Below are 17,078 nucleotides of genomic sequence, written 5' to 3' on the forward strand. Positions count from 1 at the left end.
AGTGAGGAGGAGCTGGTCAGCAGCGAAGCACAGACTCAGGCTGCTTTTCACAATAGTGGAGATACATTTTCCATGCATAGAACATTCCCACTGTTTGTTTCCCCTCCCCCAAGTCTGCTGCTATCTGATCTATGATGATATGTGATCTCTAGGATACCCTCACACACAAGTACCAGGCATTGCTGCTCAGCTATGCACCATGTCTCTGTCTTAGTACCACTCTCTGCTTTAAATCCTTTACAATGCTGCCATGCTTCCATTTCTGTATTTCACCTCTTTTTTGCTTCTGCTGTTTGCTCATTTTACCTCTAGGTCTCCTTTGCCCTTCCGTTTGTATATGTTTGGACTATCACACAATAGATTGCAGGGACCAAGGACTTCCAAGACTCCCCAACCTCTTCCCCTTGGATATAAGGAAACTGCTTGCAGCCAACAACCACATACAATCGATCCCGGCGGATCTGTTTTTATTTTGCGTGGATCTGGTCTATCTGGATCTCAGGAACAACTCCTTGACCTCTCTGGAAGAGGGCACCTTCAGCAGTTCTACCAGGTTGGTGTTTCTGGATTTAAGTTACAATAATCTGACGCAGCTCGATGCTGGGATTTTTAAATCGGCAGGGAAGCTGATAAAGTTAAGCCTGGGGAACAACAATCTTTCGGAGGTGCATGAAGATGCCTTTGAGAACTTGGAATCTCTTCAGGTCTTGGAACTGAATGACAATAACTTCCAAAGTTTAAGTGTCAGTGTACTAGAATCCTTGCCATCGCTTCGGACTATCCGCTTAGAGGGTAATCCCTGGGTATGTGACTGTGAATTTGCCAACCTCTTTTTTTGGATTGATGAAAATTCTAATAAACTGCAAAAAGGTGGGTGAAAAAAATATCTGCATCATTTGCAAAAACCATCATCATGAAAGGCACTGCTGCTCAGTGGTTAGCACTGTTGTTTTGTAGCACTGGGGTCCTGGGTTCAAATCCAACCAAGGAGAACATTTACAAAGAGTTTGTATGTTCTCCTTGTGTTTTGGGGGATTATCTCTCACGCACCAACACATACTGACTTAGATTTCAATGAAATTCATCCTAATGTGAGTCTGAATTAGAGGAAATAGATTGTGAGCTTCTTTGGAGACAGGGACCTATGTGAATGATGACGACCTCTCTACAGCACTGCAGGATGTACTGGCATTATATAAGCAATGAAATATACAGTAATAATAGTTGTAGCTAGTTGAGTATTAGATCATCTACTAGTATTACTAAAATGACATGGCCCTGTTTTCACAGGAAAGTCCCTTCTACAGAACTGCTTGAGGCCTCCACTGAATTAACCTTTGATAATAATTTGTAAATCTCAAATGTTGGGAAAAACTCAGAAATTTGTCTCATAAATCACAAATCTGGGAAGTATGGGGAAAGTACTTCGTAATCCTGGGGGTTACAGAGGTCAGCCCCCACCTATAATACTTTATGATCTAATCAACCATGATTATAAGCATAATGAGACAAAGCCCACTTTAAAGGTAAATATAAAATCACTGATCCTAAAAATACTGCAAAATAATCTCTCCTGTTCTGCTGGTCAAAATAGTTCGTGCCATAGGAGCTGGACTACAGGAACCATCTCTCTAGGTAATGCCATATTTGTAAGAGGGTAACTACCCTTTGGACCTACAAAGCCGGATTTTTTTGTCTGGACAAACCCCCATCTCCCCCGCCTGCACCTTGAGCGGGACAAAAGAGGTCTATTTCTTCCTCTTGGGGACCGGCAAAAAACGTATCGTGGTTTTGATATCTGGTCGCAAAGCTAAGTACCACAAATTGTATCACACAGTATCCATCTATTATGTTACCCCCTGATGAACCTGATAAATATTAGGCGAAACGCGTCGGGGATTATTAGTGATTATCTGTTTTGGTTTAAGAGAATAAGAGTGACATTTATCCATAAAGGGCACCATTTATTCTTTACCATATCATCCTGGAGCATTTATTATGTAGGGATTTTTAGGGACCGGATAGCACTAGGTTCGGGGACAGGGAACCTCCACCATCAGGGGGCCGCCCTGGGCACAGCAGACCTCTAGGGCTTCTAGGGGTAGCTGGTTCCTGTTTCTAACCCTGTAATTTATCGGGTTAGAATTATCTCCCCGTACCCATCTAATTAAGTGTTTACCCGGTCACTATGTGTGTCTTTCGTTTTGGGGGTCACTACTTCCCCACTGAGTAACCTCAGTAAGTGTAGTCTTTTCACTGTCGGTATATACATAACTATACCCACTTAAATATTTAATAAAGGTAATTTTAAAAGTCACTCTTTTTTCATATATGCCCTTTACCTTAAAAACTATTGTGACAAAACATCTCCTTAGAAAACTTTCAATACGGATAGTAACTTCCCTTTGAGCCTTGCCACTTATCTGTAGTATAAGTGTTGCAGGGTAGAATCCAACAGAGGAGGCGTGATGGTTGTTTTTTTCATTACACATAGATGGGTGAATTAAAATTCTAATCACTGCTGTTTTATTCCATTGTTAGAATCCTAAAACATCTCTGGGTGCTTCATTTACATTATAAAGACACGTAGCACACAAATTGCTTGTCACATGGGTTCTGTAGATGTCCTTGTACTTTGAAAGTAGCTTGAAAAAAGGACTATGTGTTGCTATGATAGATGAAGTACTAAGGTCGATCAGTATGTACACTATCTTCCTGTTGTCAATTTAAAATAGATTTACACATTGCTGTGCCATAACTTTTACCTAAGGTCACCATCTTTGGCCACCTTTTGCTTGAACATACAAATTATATACAATATTATATACAATAGTCATGGTACACTTTCTCTAGAGTCTTACCTTATCCATTCACTGTAGACTCCTGGTTCTGGAGGACTTTGGCTACTCAACAGCTAGCTGGATTATTGATAGAGTCAATTATTTAATGTGATTATCTTCAAATATGATGACCTTGTGGTTAACAAATATTTGTATCCCATAAATAAAAGAACTACTGAGCTAGCTCAGTGAAAATTTTGTAATGGAGATATGATGCTAAGTACAGTGTGATTAGATGTTTCTACTCATCAGCAAAGTTTCTTGGAAACCCATATTATCTCAGGGACACTGAGCTGTATCTATAACCTTCACTAGCATATGTGTCATATCTTTATTACAAACTTTCTATTGAATATACTATTATAAAACTTGAGCCCACATTAGCTACTCTACCCCGGGTGTAAGAAGAAGACCACTGAGAACTTCAGCAAATCTTTTTTATTATGTGTTCAACTGATCTTAGGAGGATCACTAATAAAAGACCAAGGGAGCTTTAAGCAGCTCCATTAGTTGATTTAAATGGAATTTATGCTGCACATCTTAACAATGGGGAATCCCAAGCAGGGGCCATTCCTATAAGATAGGAATAGCCCAAAATGGCCTTTAAAAGAGGTTCTCCATCAGGAGAGGGCATCAATCTTTGATTGTTTCGGCACTTTCAAAGGCCATAGCAAGCCCTGTAGAAATAGATTTTCTGACCCAAGACATTTCCTCTCATTCTGACATTAAAAACAAATTTACAATTAAAGGAGGACTCCTCAAATAGTGGACCCTTATAGGAGTGTTGAGATCAATATGCGTAACCCTCTTATTTTGCAAGGCCTGTTAAAGGTTCAAACATTGACTATACGGTAGCCAACTTCACTACAGAGTTAGCTTCTTTCTCTTGGAAGAGAGCTAATCTGCATACTATTTTTCCCAGGTAGCACTGCCTGGCCTGTTTGACTTTGTATGCCTGTCCTGGCTGTCTCCACGAGGGGTAACAGGTCACTCTCAGACCTACTGTACATTAAAGGCCTCTCACCTAGCCAACCAAGAACCTAGAAATATCTGTCTGCATATGGGTCTCTTTATATGGGTACTTTTTAGAGAAGGCTCTTGGTAAGGCTAATATTCTCAGTCCTGTTCCAAGGCCTCTTAAAGGGGTTGTCGGAAATAATTAAAAATTGCATGTCTTTAAAAAAAAAAATCATCTTATACACAACCTTTTCTCCAGGGTACGGTCAATGCAATGAGAAATGGTTGCATATAAGATGTATTCTATTATGTTACTATCAATTATTACCCTCAATCAGCTGACTCTCCAGACTCTCCAGCGGAAAACTACAACTCCCATGGCCTGAGTCGTAGTTGCATTACAGCTGGAGAGCCCCTGGTTGAAGACAAATGCAAAAGACAGTGATAGATATTATAGGTAGCAACAGTACTCACATACTATGGTATGTGCAATGATATGATTTCAGACTGTGGCTCACACTATAGCCTACGCTAGACAAAGACACATATACATGCTAGGAACATCTTTATAGGAATGTCAGCTGGTCTGTGGCTCGCACATTATTGTGAATGGAGGTTTATATCAACATGAATTCCCTATGAAAAAATTGACTTGCTGAAACTAAGAAAAGACTAAAGCACATTACGTTTCATGCACACAACCATATTTATAATCTACGCGCAATCTGTATTTTTTTGCAGATAGCACAATGGCTCATTCACTTCTACGAGGTCATGCACACATCCGTATTGGGGTCGGATCCGTGTAGCCACTCCACAAAGTAAAGAACATTTCCTATTCTGGTCCGATTCGCGGATAAGAATAGTCCCCTCTATTAATGAGAGTCAGAAAAATGTGGAATGCGCATAGATCCGTTTTTCTGATCCATTGTTTGAGGACCAACATATGTACATGGCTATGTGCATGAAATCCTAGATTAATGGCAGTTGGTGGTATTGGATGACCATCTAATGTTTATGAGAGCCTACTTTTTCGGATTACAACCTGCCTGATCCTTTTGTTCTTGAGGAGATAAGCCGCCAGCGGGAGAGATAGCTTTTGGCCAACAGCTATCTTAAATGTATGACCAGCTTAATTCTATTTTAGACCTCACCTTCTTCAGACCAGAGAGGGAGTACACATTAGGAGGGAGTACACATGTGGTGCATACAACATCAATATGCCACCTGGATACTTAGATGGCTTAGCTTAGCGGTTAACATCAATTATTTCCTAGTTAGTACTGACTATTGCTGCTAATAATATATAGATATAGGGCGGTGATAAATTATTTTGTCTGGTTCAGGGCATTGAAAGAGTTTATGCCAACATCCCTGGTGGTCTAGGTAGTAAAGGCATTAATAACAGCATCCCTGGTAATCAAGGGTAGTGAAGGCATTACTGATAACTCCATAGGATGAGTACGTCATAAATAGTGATGAGCGGCAGGGGCAATATTCTAATTCACAATATTTTGCGAATATTTGGTAGAATATTCGTCATATATTCGCAAATTCACAAATTCGAGATTATTTTCTTGATCGCGAAAAATCTGCAATATTTGCGTAATGCGCACGAAATACGCGCGTGGGTCACTATAGCTACATTTTTCAAGCTGCTAGAAGTTTCCTGAGACTGGGGAAAATGGTTGGCACGAGAATTACAATAGCTTTATATGCAGATAGAGTGCTCCAATATATACGCAATTGCGAAATCGGCACTAATGATGCGAATATTTTGGAGCACTACGTGCAACTTCACATTTTTACAGGTATGACTACTTATTAGTGATTGGTGTACTAAGTATTGTTGTGAACTTGTCACATCACAGCATTATGTATGTATGTATGTATGTATGTATGTAGCATGTATGTATGGACAGCAGAACCTATCAGCTACACTATATCAGGATATAACCTACACTGACTATCTCCCACTAACTATCTGTATTATATATATAAACTAACTAACTATAAAAATTAAGAATATTCAAAATTACGAATATATATCACTATATTCTAAATATTTAAGAAGTCTGCAATATTCGCACTTTATATTTGCTATTCGAGTATTGGCGCCCAACACTAGTCATAAACTACCCAGAGTACTTAACTCTTTGTGCTGTCTGTGGATACAGAAGAGCTAAGTTTATCACTTGACAAAACTTGTGATATTGCAATGTGTTATCATTAGTTTTCTAAAGGGCTGCTTGTAAACCTTAAAGGGGTTGTCCAGCAGTATTCATTGTTTTTTAATATATTGCTCACAGTGGATTAAAACTGAAACATACTGGCCCTCACCGATCCTCCCACCGCTGCTTTGCTTTGGGCTTGACACACAGGAAAGCCAGTAGATTCCTGCTCAGTCAAGCAATGATTGGCTGAGAAGGCCTTCCTTAGCATTTCCTGCGTGCCAAGCCAGGATGAGGAAACGGAGATCTGTCGGAACCAAAACAACATGGTAATGGCAAAGGCCAGGGATTGGTGAGGGTATGCATGGCAGCTTTTATTTTTAACCCACTGTCAGTCCTATATACAAAAAAATAATAACGTTGGACAACCTCTTTAGTGCGATATCACAGTGCAGACAGAAAACAGCTCAATTACAAATTCGGCTTTGCTACCTATATACCGTAAGTGCAGATTTTCCACTTTTGCAGCTGGCTGTCTAAAATCTGCTAACAACTGTCTGATAATTACTTTTGTGCTTGTAGCCATCTGTCCAAGCCATAGATATATAAATCAGAAAATCCAAGGGCTGTGAGACAGAAAATCATTATTTTCACAACGCTCTATTTCGCCTTTAAATAACTGCCGGCTTTGTATATGGATCCCAATTATATTATCCAATTACTATATTTGCAAGAAGCTCCTAAGATTCAATGCCCAATAGTAACAGGCTGTATAAATCCCAAATCCCGATGTCAGCTCACCAACCCTCACACAGCCCCGGTGATTGATGGCTATTCACTGACACACTGGACATAGTCATTAAAGCTGTGCTAATTGCTTCCTTTAATTGCCTGCATTCACAGGATTTAGTATTTTTACTGTTCTGTTACTTAAAGGGAATGTGTTATCAGAAAATGGCCTATTTGTTTAAATCATATTATTCTGTTAAACATATCATTTTAGAATTTTTGGCAATTTGTGTTTTAGTTTTCCATGTCACTAACAATATATTAGGCCACTAGGCCTAATAATATTATGTGATTTTCTGTTCTGTATAGGTAACGTTTCAGCAGTCATCACATCATCATCACAGGCAGGATTACAATAACAGATAACACCTGTGTATAGATAACACAGGATCCAACATTCACAATAGCTCTACTTCCTCCTGACCTCTGTACAGGTCACAGAGTGTGCCTAGAAAAATCTCCCACAGACCTTAATGAGGTCCCCTCCTGTCTACTGTGTCAATGGCGCATGTAGCTGCTCTCAAAGAACAGGAAGTCGTAACATATTTTAGGCCTAGTGGTCAGTGTGAAAATTTGCATGATTTTAGTATCACTTTTTAAAATATAGATAGTGACAAAAAAGATAAATGCAAATTGCCACATTCCCTTTAAAGAAAATACCTGTCGACCTTTATTTAGTTTTTTTTCTAAATAGGTCCAATATTCTGTGGCGATTCCTATGCCAATATAATATATATCTTTATAGTGGTCAGCGCTCAAGTGTGCTTGGCCATTATTAGAACTCCCATAGAAGTTAATGGAAAGAGCTGTACATGCACAACCTCTTCTCCATTCAGAGTGGTTGTGGCCCCTGGAAGGATGGGGGAATCAGGGAGCCCTGTTTTGGAGATAAGTACAGGGTCCAGAGATGAGACTATCCTGTGTATATGCTATAAATATCTAAAATGAGAATATCCCTTCAACCATACCTGCCAACTTAAAGGGCTTGTGTTTGATGACCTATCCTCAGGATAGGTCATCAATTTCACCGAGCACCTGTCATTATGATCAACCCTATTAAACCAGGCATTCCACCTGGAAGTGGAGGCACTGGTGGCTTCAGAGAAAGAACGCTTCTGGGTGGAATGATATCACCGGTACCTGCACACTGTGAATCTGTGCTACTTGGCAAGCAGCTGCAGATCTAGAGGACAAGTGCCAAGTTTGTAAGATACGGCGTAGGCACCAAAAGACTGGGTAAGGTTAGATGTCTTGCCCTGTCAATCAACCAGGAGGGGGTAGGGTACTAAGCGCCGGGGTATAGCTGTAATCGTGCTCCTAGCGCTACAGCCAGCCCCTTGGTTCTCCAACTAACTAATTTGCATAAATGTAATAGTAATGATATCAAGCTACAAGCTAAAAATTAGATATCGTTTTAATCAGCATGATCAACCTTACCAGGCAGTAGGCCTGGTTTAATAGGGTTGATCATGTTAACAGGTGCTATTTAACTGCATGCTGTCTAGCTTGTGGCTGTGGTCCAATGTAACAACTGCTTGCCCCCTTCACGTGAATCAAACAGCTGACCGGCTGGGAATGCCGAGAGTAAGACCCCCGCCCATCTGATATTGTTGACCTATCCTGAAGAACCCCTCTAGATTGTTCTCCGGGAGGTCCCAGCTTGCAGTGCCTAGCCATGCCTCTTTATAACTGACCACACCCCCATTTACAGCCCTTTATAACTGGCTATGCACCCCTTTCATGCTGAAGAGCTGACCTCTCAATGCACGTTTGGAGTCAGATTTGCAGGCAGAACACATCCAAAATACTGTACAGCCACAAGGTCCACACAAGGAACTCCATCCTCCAGCTGGTGATGGAAATTGAGCCCAACATCTTCTTGGCCTCCTCCCCCACCATGCAGTGCTTCGGGGGACTCTTGCCCCTTACTCATGCGTTGCGTGACAGGGGAGATGAGCTTGAGCTTGTGCTTTACAAATTGGAATTAAGTCATTTCACTAGAGATTTTGTATGAAATAGATGAAACATCTGCATGTCTTTTTATGAGTCGTGAGTATGACATAATGACTCACTCAACACCAGTATCAATTTTATTGATCAGATTTTGGGGCGTGAAATCTGACAACAATCCATATCCCATACATGATTGGGTTTTCCATAATCCTCTTATGCCACAGAAATTTTCTGGGCAAATTTTTTGTGCCCTCACAAAAAAAAAAAATCCCCCATGACAATGAAGTAGCACACTGCCTGTTTCAGATGGAAACCCTAAGGATTATCCCCATTAGATGAGGATAATCCTTGCGCAGAGCTCCTCTGCAAGCCTCACATTTCTGCCATAGATCTTGTAGCAAAATATGTGTTGGATTTGCATTAGTTAAGCTTGACACATGTGAATGTAGCCTTAATGTTCACCATTCCATTATTATGTTCAAAATTCTGTACTAATTATTTCTTCAAAAAGTTCTGCAAACCATACATATTGATGTCATCAATATCTGATCGGCAGATATCCGACACCTGGCACCCCCGCTGATCAGTTGTCTGATATTGTTGTCAGATATTGTTGACCTATCCTTATGATAGGTCATCATTATGTATGGCCTGCACAACCCCTTTAATACATCTGCATAGAGGAGCTCTGTTTATCTGACTTTTAGTGTTGATCGAGCACAAAAGTGCTCTGGTGCTCGAGTAGAACACTTTGGGATGCTCGGGTGCTCTACCGAGCACCAGAGCACAATGGAAGTCAATGGGAGAACCAGAGCATTAAACCAGGCACCCCCTGCTCTGAAGAGAGGAGGGTGTCTGGTTCACAGGTCAGAAATTGATGGAAACACCACTGAAATATTTCAGGAACAGCATGGGGTGGATGTCTGGATGCATCTTGGACTCCCAGGTCACTGCTGGGAAAGATGTTGTCCGAGTATTACGCCACTTTTACAGACTGACAATAATACGCACAAAACCGAAGATAAAATCAATTTTAGAGGAAAAGTTGTTAGGAAACATTCTTTGCTGTATATTTACTTGTATATAAAGTGCAAGTGCTGCCAAAATTACAAGGAAGAGGCACTCCGATACAACCTGTATATCACATAAAGGAGGGCCTCATTCATATTGTGGTACAATTGTTCAGGTAGTAGGACTCCTACACTCATAAAGCCTATGCACTAAGTGAAAGTTTTGCCAAAAATTACAAGGAACCGCACTCTAATACACCCTTTATTACACATAAAGGAGGGCATCCTACACACCCTTGAAAAATTATGATTGATGGCCTGCTGGTGACCCTCAAAAACATTAGGGGCGAGGGTCTGCTGCTGATCTGACCATCTAAAACATTAGGGGTGAGTGTCTGCTTGCTGATCTGACCCTCTAAAACATTAGGGCGAGTGCCTGCTGCTTATCTGACCATATAAAACATTAGGGGCGAGGGCCTGCTGCTGATCTGACCATCTAAAACATTAGGAACGAGGGCAGCCTAATAAGCATGTTGATATGATGGAAGAGGAGGAGGACGAGAAAAGGAAGATTGAACCATATACCGTTTTTTGTGGTGGAAGGGGTGCATGGGAATACAGTCTATTCAATACACCATAAAAGCCACATTTAAAGTGCCTTTATGTTGAGCCGCTTTCCTCTGGCGGAGTAGAGAAGTCAGGAGCAATCCAGACCTTGTTCATTTTGTTAAGAGTCAACCTGTCAGCATTTTCAGTTGACAAGCAGATGCGCTTATCAGTTGTTATGCCCCCAGCAGCACTAAATACCCGTTCTGACAAAACGCTGGTGGCAGGGCAGGCCAGCAACTCAAAGGCGTAGCGCGCCAGTTTGTGCCACGTGTCCAGCTTGGACACCCAATAGTTGTAAGGCACAGATGCTATATACTGGTTCACCATCTTCCAAATCTATTCCCTCCTTGTGACAGTAGGCCGCGCATCAGGGTGAGTGTGCTGGCGGTGTCATGAATCTGTCCCAGGCCTTGGAGAGTGTTGCTTTGCCTCTGTTGGAACTGATGTGTATTCCCTTTTGTCTCCCCTCCTCGGTTGCCCAAGGAACTACGTACTCTCCAGCGTTGTCAGCTGGAAATTTATGGAGCAATTTTTCCACAAGGACCTTCTGATAATGCACCATTTTGCTTGTCCTCTCCACCACAGGAATGAGAGATGAGAAGTTCTTTTTATAGCGGGGTCGAGAAGGGTGAACAACCAGTAATCAGTGTTGGCCATAATGTGTATAACGCAAGGGTCATGGGAAAGGCAGCATAACATAAAGTCAGCCATGTGTGCCAGAGTCCCAACAGACAAGACTTTGCTATCCTCATCAGGAGGATGACTCTCAAAGTTGCGTAAAACCTCACAGAGGTGAGGCATCCATGCCCACTCGTCGCTTGTGAAGAGCGAAAGCTGACTGGAAAGGCAACGACCATGTTGCAGCTGGTATGCCGCTGCTGCAGCGTTGCCAGACCGGCAGCATCTGTAGATGACTTTTGGAAATGGGCACACAAGCGGCGCACCTTCACCAGTAGCTCAGGCAAATTGGGGTAGGTTTTGAGAAACCGCTAAACCACTAAGTTGAACACGTGGGCTAGGTATGATGTGTGTGAGCTTGCCGAGCTCCAAAGCCGCCACCAAGTTACGGCTATTATAAGACACAGCTCTGCGGCAGTGTTCTGTTTGTCACCTAAACATATTAGTTTCAGCTCGGCCTGTTGCTTCTTCCCCACTGCAGTGCTACACTGCTTCCAGCTACTGACTGATGCCTGACTGGTGCTGCAAGATGAGAATTCAGAGGTGGAAGTTGAGGAGGAGGTGGAGGAAGAGAAGGGGGGGTTGCAGCCACTAATGTAGGTGTTGGCAGAAATCCTGATGGAAGTAGGGCCCTCAATCCTTGGCGTCGGTAGCACCTGTGCCATCCCAGGTTACGACTAGCTCCCGGCCTCCACAACTTTCACTCAGTGTGCAGTCAGGGAAATGTAGCGTTCCTAGCCAAAAGCACTTCCCAATAACTGTGTTGGTCAGGGCACGGGTGATGTTATGGGATACATGCTGGTGTAAGTCGGGGAAGGCACACCGGGAAAAATAGTGGCGGTTGGGGACTGAGAAATGAGGGATGGCTGCCGCCATCAGGCTGCCGCCATCAGGCTGCCGCCATCAGGCTGCCGCCATCAGGCTGTGGAAAGTCTTAGTGTCCACAAGCCTAAATGGAAACATTTCCAGGGCCAGAAATTTGGAAAGGTGCGCATTTAGTACTATAGCCTGTGGGTGGGTGGCTGGGTATTTGTGCTTTCGTTCAAAGGCCTAGGGTATGGACATCTGTACGCTGTGCTGGAACAAAGAAGTGGATGTGTTAGCTGAGGGTGCTTGCAAAGGTCCAGGTGCAGGGCGGGTGGCATCTGGGCCTGCGTCTTGGACAGGGGATTGGCCAGCATGTAACACAGGGAAAAAGGAGGCAGTGGTGTGACCCGCAGACACTGATTGTGGACCCAGGTGTTCGGCCTACCTATTAGGGTGCTTTGATGCTATGCTGGCGGATCATGCTGGTGGTGTTGAAGTTGCTAGTGTTCACGCCCCTGCTTATTTTGGTACGGCACAGGTTGCAAATGACAATTCTTTTATTGTCCGCACTTTCCTCAAAAAAGCGCCAGACTGCGGAACACCTACCCCTTGGCAAGGGAGATTGCCGCAAGGGGGGTGCCCTGGGGAACAGTTGTGGGCCTGTTTGGTGTGGGCCGCCTTCTCCCTTTTGCCACCCCACTGCCCCTTCCAGCCTGTTGCGGTGCTGCAGATCCCTACCCCTTTGTATTGCTGTCCTCACTCAGCTTTCCACCTTCCCAGTTTGGGTTAGTGATTTCATCATCCACCACCTCCTCCTCCACTTTCTCACTCTGGGCATCCTCCTGACTTGTTGACCTAACAAGAACCTCACACAACTGTGTCTCATCCTCATCATCAACCTCTTGAGACACTAATTGCCATTGACTTTTTGGCAACTGTGTCTCATCATCACCATCCACCGCTTAAAACACTAATCGCCGTTCCCCACAGTCATCTTCTTCTGACTGTGGATGCTCAAGAGTTTGGGAATCAGTGCACAAGATCTCCTCATATCCCTCTTCAAGCGGGCTTGCGAGAGGCCCAAATCAAGTAATGGCGATGAAAAGAGTTCCTCGGAATATCTGAGTGTGGGATCACTTGTTTGCCAAGATTCTCCATGGTGGGAGGAAGGAGGATCAGGGTGAGGATCCTGATGACCAGACTCTTGGCTACTGAGACTGGACTTTGTGGAAGACAGGGTGGTGCTTAACCGACTGGAAGCATTATCTGCTGCAATCCAACCTACCACCTGGTCGCACTGGTGTGACTTTGATAGTGGTGTCCTGCGCCGCCCTGCAAACTGGGACATGAAGCTTGGTATCGTGGATGATTGTTTTTTTTGTGCTCTGGCAGCAGACACAGTTTCACCGCACCCAGGGCCATGGCAACTACTCTCCTGCACGTTTATTGGCTGCGTAGCAGCCAACAAACGTGCGGGGAGGAGACTCGAGCAACGCGAGTCAAAATGGTGTTCGGCCGAGCATGCTCGCCCAACACTACTGACTTCACAAATGATAAAATTCTGACTGCATAAAGTCACCACTAGAGGGAGCACACAGCACTTGGATTTTAACAGCTAGTGGAGCCACAAAAGTGTTACAGTAAGCAAAAAAGCCAGTTCAGTGTCAGGCCCGATCCCCCCATCATGTGCCTCATTGTAGTAGTAATTTTACCTTGCTTCTATGGTAGGTACCATAGACCTTTATCTGTAGTTCCTTAGGCATCCAGTCATTCTCTGAGCTAGAATGCTAAGCAGTGCATTGACCAGAAGACTCCGATGATGCTGATACTAAATATTTCGGAATCTTCTTTCCTGGTAACTATCCTTGATTCCAAAAGACCATTTATAGTAAAATGCTAGCGTTAAGCCGTCATTTAACTACACAAAAACATTCTGCACATTGCCTTGGGTATGGCGAGCGCTCTGTGCTTCATATTCAGCTAGTGCAGACTTAAGACCCCTGTGAGAGATCAATTGCATGCAAAGTTCGACTGAACTGCAGTTGCCGTGGAAACTGTCAAGGAGATGTGACAAGTTTTATGTTGCTAAATCTTTTGATACATTGTTATTGCATGGGCCGTGATCAAGAGCAGACTACAGAGGGAAAACAGATCATCCAATCCCAGGAACCATTTTAGCTTATGAAATATTTAATTATATTTTTTTCCTATAAAATATTTATCGGAGATACATGTAGCCATCTGGAAAGCTGCGTAGAACTGGCAGCGGCTTAAAGGACTTGTTCATTTTACATGCTGTAATCTTTACTATGAGGATGATATATACATTTTCCCATCACGTTATACACTGCTCGTTTCCATGGTTACGGCCACCCTGCAATCCGGCAGTCGTGGACTATGGAACAAAGCATCGGCCTCTCTGGTGGCCGGGACCAAAGGAGTGCATATAGGTTGGCGCTTTTCCTAATTTCCTAATGTGATGGAAAAATGAATCCAGCCAGTAAAAGAAGCAATATGGACAATCACAATACATTAGGAAGTGCCTTGTATTAACTTTCTCTACATGATAAATGCCATTTGCTGAAGTGAGACAACCCCTTTAATTACTGTCTCTTGTGATATAATATTTCAAAGTGTTAACTATTTATATTGCAATGATAATGTTCCCTCCACACGTAAATGATGGCGTCCAGTCTGGAATGATAGTTTATACGTCAATTATTTGAACTGACCAATTAGTCCAATTTCTATTGCCCATCAATAATTTTTTACCTCTGATGACGACTTACGCATCCACAATTTTACATTTTTGGATAGACCATGATATAAATGATGTGTATACCAAATCTTGTACTCTTTTTATGATATGATGGGGCACTATCTCAGAAGGTTTAGTCACCTTTGATGTATTTGATTTGAAGAATATTATATCACAGAGGTCACCTGTCATTGTATTGTGAGGACTCCATCAAGCACTAATACTGTATCTCAGCTTCCTTCAACCATATGAAGGAGATTGGTGGGGAAGAAGAATAGTAGAGTGAATTGCAGTCAACCATTAAAGGAGTTTTCCAGCAAGATTCAATATTTTAGAAAAGTTGCAGGATGGGTTAGAAAAGTAAAAGAATCTTCACTCACCTCACCAACCCTACTTCCAACTGGTAGATTTGGTCAACCCTGCTTGTGTTAAACTTCAGTATTAATCTTGTATCAGGAATGGCCATATACTGAATTATACTGATGGGGACATAAGACCAAAGAGCCTCCTAAACAGCCTCTTCTTATATGACATCTAGTATTAGAATCATAGGCCCACCAGAGAACATTATTCTGGGAGCCACCCTCCAACCATCCAGAACATGTCCACATCCATCTTCACTATTATCATTATACACAATGTACATTCTGATTGCCTGATTGGAGTCGGGAAGGAATTTTTTTATTACCCTAAAGTGGGGAAAATTGGCTTCTACCTCAGTTTTTTGTTTTTTTGCCTTCCTCCGGATCAACTTGCAGGATGACAGGCCGAACTGGATGGACAAATGTCTTTTTTCGGCCTTATGTACTATGTTACATATAATAACTCCTTAGTAACAAGCTTGTTTTGGGCCTTACTGACCAAGCGTTTTTCTTCCTTTTTTCATCGTCGCGTTCCAAGAGCTATAACTTTTTTATTTTTCCGTCTATATAGCTTTATGAGGGCTTATGTTTTGCGGGACAAGTTGTAGTTTTTAATGGCGCCATTTTGGGGTACACAACTTTTTTATTAACTTTTATTAACTCTTTCTGGGAGGGATATGTGAAAAACAGCAATACTGCCACTGCTTTTTTACGTTATAAATTTTACGGCGTTCATTTTTCAGCATAAATAACATAATATCTTTATTCTTTGGGTCAGTATGATTACAGTGATACCAAATACATAGTTTTTTGGGGGGTTTTAATACTTTTTTGCAATAAAACCCTTTTTAAAAAAAAATTTTTTTTGCATTGCCGCTTCCCAAGACCAATAACTTTTTTATTTTTCTTTCTATGGAGTTGTGTGAGGGCTTGATTTTTGTGGGATGACTTGTATTTTTCATTGGAATCATTTTGGAGTAAATGGTGCTTTTTGATCGCTTGTTATTAAGTTTTTTCAGTGGTAACTAAGAATTAGCAATTCTGTTTTATTTAATTTTTTACGGCGTTCACCGTAGGGTATAATTTATGTGATATTTATGTAGTCTGAGTTGTTACGGACGCGGCAATACCAAACATATGGAGGAGTTTTTTTGCAATTTTTTTCGTTGAAAAGCTTAATTATTTTATGGAATTTTTTATATTTAATAAATGTGTTTTTTTTTTTACATTTTTTTACCACTTAATAGTCCCACAAGGGGACTATAACAGACAGTATTTTGATTGCTTTTAAAATAAAATTTCGAGATTAGCCAACATATCCTACTGTAGAGGACATGTCTGAGCCCGAGCACCGCGCCAAGGTTTCTCAAGTAACTCGGGACCTAATGCTAAACTTACCTGTGCCATATGGGCAATACCAGGAGCCAGTTAGCAAATTACAGGTGCGCAAGGTCCGACTCACAGCAAACTCCCAGTTACCTCCAGCATGCAGCCATTCTTACAATAGGAGGAGGGAGAAAGCTCTGAGTCCCACCCAAGACTGGCTGATATAGCCTAGGACTCACATGTGCACCAGAATGCTGCTTGTAGATGGAAATAAAGGCACATTCAGACTAGGAGTTTTTACACCTCCAAACAATTCTATATATAAACTACAAATTGGTGTGGTAATGAAAAGCAGGAAGTGCTCAACCCCATATGTAGTGGCGCATCTATACCGGGGGGGCAGATACTGCACTTGTGGTCCGCTGCTAAAGGTAATCCCCAGCAAAAATGCATAGAATGGAGGATGCCCACAGCGGACCACAAGTACCACAATAGACATCCTACACAGGATAGCAAATGTGTGGATGTGATAAACAATCAAAGAAAATAACAATAACTTTTACAAAGACAGGTGCACTCTGTGGTCTTACTAAACCCTTAAAGAAATAAAGACCCATAACTTTTTTATTTTTATTTCTATAGAGTTGTGTAAGGGGTTGATTTTTGCGGGATGACTTGTATTTTTTAGTGGTATAATTTTGGAGTAAATGGTGCTTTTTTATCGGTTGTTATTAAGTTGTTTTTTTTTGCGGCAACTAAGAATTAGCAATTCTGTCTTTACAGACGCGGCAATACCAAACATATGGGGAGATTTTTTT

At 42.1% G+C, this 17,078-nt stretch overlaps 1 protein-coding gene across 1 annotated transcript in view; it reads left to right on the plus strand.

Moving 5' to 3' along the window:
- The first annotated feature begins 242 nt into the window (after positions 1-242).
- LOC122926885 (leucine-rich repeat-containing protein 38-like) overlaps positions 243-17,078 on the plus strand; it is a 55,748-nt gene continuing 38,912 nt past the window's right edge. The window contains exon 1 of the mRNA XM_044278401.1: positions 243-870. Coding sequence (XP_044134336.1) covers positions 243-870 — 628 coding nt within the window. The remainder of the gene's footprint in view (positions 871-17,078) is intronic.

Source organism: Bufo gargarizans, chromosome 2 (assembly GCF_014858855.1).
Source record: "Bufo gargarizans isolate SCDJY-AF-19 chromosome 2, ASM1485885v1, whole genome shotgun sequence".
NCBI classification, from domain to species: Eukaryota; Metazoa; Chordata; class Amphibia; order Anura; family Bufonidae; genus Bufo; species Bufo gargarizans.